This window comes from Alexandromys fortis, unplaced genomic scaffold, assembly GCF_014885135.2.
Source record: "Alexandromys fortis isolate MF-2015 unplaced genomic scaffold, M_Fortis_MF-2015_v1.1 scaffold_372, whole genome shotgun sequence".
Taxonomy (NCBI): Eukaryota; Metazoa; Chordata; class Mammalia; order Rodentia; family Cricetidae; genus Alexandromys; species Alexandromys fortis.
Window position 1 is genome coordinate 471,598 of NW_026068255.1, and position 5,787 is coordinate 477,384.

The window sequence follows — 5,787 nt, forward strand, 5'->3', positions numbered from 1 at the left end:
CATTGACCATTCTAATCACTATTTTTTCCTTAAAAAATAGGCAAATAGTTTTTTTTGATATATGTTGTTAGAACTATTTTGGTTTTTGGTCCAAAGACTCCTAAGCAATCTTGGTCATATGGGTTGAAATTTTAAGAAAAATGTGTTGTGTTTATAAACAGACAAAAATAATCACGACCATCAAAAAAACTGCCCTGACTTGTTTGAAGGCAAGCTTTCATAGAATTACACTAGTGATCACATCACTTCTCAGACTGCCTTCCAGTTATCAAGCTTAGAATCCCTTGGGGCCTTTACAAGTTTTCTCCAGTTCATTAATTTTGTTTCTGTAGATGAACAAATTGTTTTCTTCACCCAGTGCTTTAACATACCTTGAATGACTCCCTTTTGTAGGATTCACCCCAGAGTCAGCCTCTGTCCAACTCTACTACAGCCTGGAAATTCTCTAAGTGTCTCCCAGCAACACGGGTCTTCCACACACTGATTCTCACTCTTCTCTTCCGCACACAGAGTCAACCGAGCACATCTTTAAATGAAAGGAACCAGAGAAAGCTACTTCTCATAGCTATGTCTGCTCTGACCAGTGTATCTCAGGGAGGTAATTCAGGTACTTTCCTAATATTGAGAAGAAAAGCAATTTTAAAAAGTTGCTTGTGTTTTAGTAAGTGCTGATTGCACAATTAGATATGAAATCATTTATAATCAACTTATTTATAATTCTTCAAAAATTTTGACATTCATTGAAAAACACTGCTATTTTGATTGTGTTAGTAAAATGAAAGTTATTCATTTCTTTAGGAAAAAGTAAGACTTTATTTGGTAGGAGGGAACACCAGGAATTAATTTCACAGAGAGAAAGGAGTCTTAAAATGAGGAGAGCTGAGTATTTTTGGCAACTTTGTAGTAGGTTGATTTAAAGCAGCCTGACACTTGGGATAATAAAACACAAGAGAGTTACTTATCATGGTCCCACTCTCTAGTCCCATCTCCTCAATATTTGAAGAATTAGTTTAAATAAGTAACAGGGAAGACAAGATTTCAAAGAGACTAAAGCCATTGACAGTTCCTCCTGATGAAATTACGGAGGGACTGCTGATTCCACAGAGGCAGAGGTTTTCTTATTCAAACACTTTGGGATCTGGAAAAGGTTTTCTTTAGTCTCAGGATAACCAAGAGAAGAGAGAAAATCATAAAGTATAAAAGTTAAACTGCACCCTATAAGAAAAATACACATTGAAATAATGTAATAATAAAGGCTTAACCACTTGCATGAGGCCAGTGGGAGCCAAGTTTAACTTACTGATTTTAGAACTACAGCTAAAAAGGTGTTGGGGGGGGCAGCAAAATATTGCCTTTACTGTTTTCAGATAATAATGACTGTTGTCGCAAATTATATAATTTAATTAGCTATATATGCCAGAGAAACAAACAGTACACAATTGTCTTGATATCTTTCCAGAAACTAGTCTTTTAAAATAAATTTGCCATATTAATCATCTAACAAAAAAAAAAGCTATACTGCAAAAAGTGTCTTTGGTCAGCATGGCAATATGACTATAACTCCAACACTTAAGAAACTAAGGCAGGAGACTCTTGAATCACCATGGTCTACATTTAGAGACTCTGTCTCAAAAAACATCTTAGGAATCTATTTCTAAAGTTCTTAATGGCTCAGATTATTGGAAGACACTAAACCCATCATCTGCTATAGCACTGAAAACTGTCAGCACATGTGTTGCCAGACTCTTGAGAATAATATGGTCATAGTTCTTACCTCTTACATCTTCTGGCTTGATCATGCATAAGAAACAAATCAATACAAAGACATTTCTACTGCTTACATGTTCTTAAGATGATGTGGAGTTACTATGTATTGATAAAGCTGTCTATACTTTCTATAAACTCTGTGGTTGAAACAAATTTATCCCTGCCTATTTCCTTCATGTTAAAGCTCTTCAAGAGTGTTCTTACTTCTCAGAGGTTGTCTGCCTGGTGGGATGTTTTAAAAGCTGCTCCATGTTAGAGACAATTTAAGGGATAAAAAGAAAGTTGGGTCAAAACGCTCACAGCTGAAGAAAATGTTAAGATGGTACTTGCTCTGAATTATCAACAAAAAGACATTATTAATGAAAAATAATAAAAGATATTTGAATAGCAATATATAACAAAAGCATAGACTTAATATTTAATGGGCAGCTAGACAAATATTATATAAGATCTTCACAAGATCTTTGTGACATTATAGAAAACCACTCTCACAAACTATGTATTGACAAGAAAATTATTGTCTAGAAAGACTGATGGACATGAAGGTTAGTGTTCCACAAACTATCCTATCTTTTCTTTTAAGTGTTATTGAATCACACCTTAGTCACTGAATTTCTCCTCTTGGGAGTGACAGACATAGAAGAATTGAACCCTTTTCTCTTTGTCACATTCCTTACCATGTACTTTGTCAATGTGGCTGGGAAAGGAACCATACTGACGATCGTCATCTTGGATCCAAGACTCCACTCACCTATGTATTTCTTCCTGGGGAACCTAGCATGTCTAGACATCTGCTACTCCACCGTGACAGTGCCGAAGATGCTGGAGAACTTCCTCTCCACAAGCAAAGCAATTTCCTTCCTGGGGTGCATAACCCAGCTGCATTTCTTCCACTTCCTGGGTAGCACAGAGGCCCTGCTGCTGGCAGTGATGGCATTTGAACGCTTAATGGCGATCTGCAAACCACTCCATTACCCCTTCCTCATGAATCGTCAAGTCTGTATCCAGATGGCTTTCACCATTTGGGCTATTCCTTTTCTCCACGCTCTTCTGCACTCCATAATGACATCTCGTTTGAACTTTTGTGGTTCCAACCATATTCATCATTTCTTCTGTGATGTCAAGCCATTACTGGAGTTGGCCTGTGGAAATACTGAACTCAACAGGTGGCTGCTTAATACTCTCACTGGGACCATTGCCATTGGTCTCTTCTTTCTGACGTTTCTCTCCTATTTCTACATTATCACCCACCTGTTTCTCAAGACCCGTTCTTGCAGCATGCTCCACAAGGCACTGTCCACCTGTGCCTCTCACTTCATGGTTGTTGTTATTTTCTATGCTCCTGTTCTCTACATCTATATCAGTCCTACTTCAGGGAGCTCCCTGGAAGAGGACAGGATTATTGCTGTCATGTACACTGTGGTCACCCCTGCACTCAATCCACTCATATATACTCTAAGGAACAAGGAAGTGAGGGGTGCTTTTAATAGGAAAATCAGAATACAGCTTTGACTTGAAGAAATATAGTAAATTCTTCTGAAACACTGAAACACAGAAATTAATATAAACACTGAAATGTGAAATTAGTTGATTCTGCAATTGTTTGTGATATGTATAACAAAGATGACCAGGTAAGGGAATAAACATGTAAGAAAATATATCTCAATTGTACGTAAAATTGCAGTCTATATATAAAAGGGAAATTAGAACAAACCAGGAACTCAATATAAATGGCAATACTGAATTTGTTTGGGAGATAACAGTTGGTGAAAATGACTTGGCATTATTTTATATATGTTTGTATATAAAATCAAGTATGTAAATATGTATGTATTGCCGATGTTCTGAATAGATGGATAATAACAAGTACATGTATCTATAAGGTTACTTTAACTTATAATCCTATAATGCGATTAATAAAATCAGTTTAGAAGGCAGTACTGGGAATTGAACCCAATATTTCACACATGCTATGCATATACTTTACTACTGAATTATCTCCCCAGCCCTCTTTTCTGTTTTTCTCTGTTTTCTCTCCTCCTCCTCCTCCTCTTTCACCTCCTCCTTCTCCTTTGTTCTCTCTCTCTCTCTCTTTCTCTCTCTCTCTCTCTCTCTCTCTCTCTCTCTCTCTCTCTCTCTCTCTCTCTCGTTTCACAAACTTTTCCAGGCTGGCCTGGCACTGACTGTGACCTAGGAAGGCTTTGCTTATGCTGTTTTCTAGGTCAGCCTCTCAGTTTGCTGGGGATACAGCCCTTGTCGTTGGGCTTATCTATGGCCAAGAAAATTATAATTCTTAGAACTGAATGGGTAAAATAAGAACAAAGTATAATGATAAATGCTTGTGAAGAAATCACAATAAAACATGTACATTCAAAATTGTGATGACATTATAATGATTTTATATTTTGAAGATTTTAATGTAAAGTAACTGTTGTCCAACTAGAAATACAAAGTTAAATTTGATGTGGAGTTAAGGGTAAATTTTAAAAGTATGTATAATTTCATTTTTTTTTCAAATGAGAAGGCAGTTAAGTAAATGAGATAAGTGACAAAGAGAACTTTAAAATGGTAGATATCAAGTAATTCCCGCATATTCACAAATCTGAGGCAAAGTACCAAGTGTTAGCACTCAGGGAGAGGTACATGGTGTGAAGGAATGGGAGAACAATAATGAACAGAGAGCAAATAGATCCACAAATGTTGAACTTAAGGTCCCTAAAAAAAAAATAAATAAATAACAGACCCCAACACAGGATGCTAATCAAAGGGATGGGAAAGGGCACGTTTCTCTTCACCAGTGGAATTTTAAGCACAAGGCTAAGAAGAAGCCTCCTTGGGACTCCACAGGTGCACTATCTAACCCTACAAAAACATAATTTAATAGGGAATTGCAGATCCATCAGCAAGAATACGCAGTACAATGTGGCTGCAAGCCTTCCTAGCTCGCTCACTGGTGAGAAGTCTTACAGTAAAAACTTTTGACTAGGGAGAACAAAAACCCCTGTATTTTTACATCTCCATCCTCCAAAGACCTCCAGAGGTCTTCAGATTCTCCACTCACTACGTGAAAGTCAGGGTGGGCCTAGGAAACTCTGTGGTGTGGCTTAGATTCACAGATAAAATTCTGTGTGGCTGGAATTGCAGACTATGCTGCAGAGGGAAGCTGAGTGTAGTTACATTTGGCAACAGCAGATCAACTTCTGGGAGGAGGAGAAAGAACAACTGTGTGGTTCTATCTGTGGGATGTGTAGGATGGTGAAAGAGACAGTCACTGAGTGATTGTGAATTCCCTGTAAGCCTGTAAGACTTCTAAAGATAAACCATCACAATCCATCCCTTGTAAACATGACACCATGAACATCATTTTAAACCATAGCATTCCACCCTAGCCCCTGAAATCTCATATTCATTTTATAATGCAAAAGCACATTTCTGGGGACGTTGAGAGTGTAAGAAATCAGGCCACTGGCATGAATATATGATTTTCAGGGAAAGGCGCTGTTTTGGGAGGCTGTGAACGCTTTGGGAGGTTGAATGTGGCTTGAGGAAGTAAGTGATGTGCCTTTGATAGTCATTCGGGTTCCCATTCTCTCCTTTTTGCTTTCTGTGGCCATGAGGTAAGAACTTCTTCCTTCACTCTGCTTCTGTCACAATATTTGCTGAAATGACAAAACCAAGAAACCACGCCCTGAATCCTCTGAAACTGTGAATCAAATTAAATTCTTCTTCTTCTTCTTCTTCTTCTTCTTCTTCTTCTTCTTCTTCTTCTTCTTCTTCTTCTTCTTCTTCTTCTTCTTCTTCTTCTTCTTCTTCTTCTTCTTCTCTCTCTTCCTCCTCCTCCTCATTATTATTATTTACTCAGGATACTAAGTAACTTTCATTTACTACCGGCTGAATAAACACCCTAGGTTATCACAGACTCTCTTTGGAGTCACAGGAATAGATCTGTCTGGGGCATGGAAAGAAGAACCCTGAATCCACATGTAGTGGAGAGCAAAGAACTAGAAAGTGGATTGATTT

At 37.8% G+C, this 5,787-nt stretch overlaps 1 protein-coding gene across 1 annotated transcript; it reads left to right on the forward strand.

Moving 5' to 3' along the window:
- The first annotated feature begins 567 nt into the window (after nt 1-567).
- On the forward strand, nt 568-3,279 carry LOC126494255 (olfactory receptor 12D2-like). Its single transcript, XM_050131511.1, has 2 exons — nt 568-598; nt 2,351-3,279. Exons 1-2 carry the CDS (start codon nt 568-570, stop codon nt 3,277-3,279), a joined length of 960 nt encoding a protein of 319 aa, XP_049987468.1.
- Nucleotides 3,280-5,787: the final 2,508 nt, after the last annotated feature.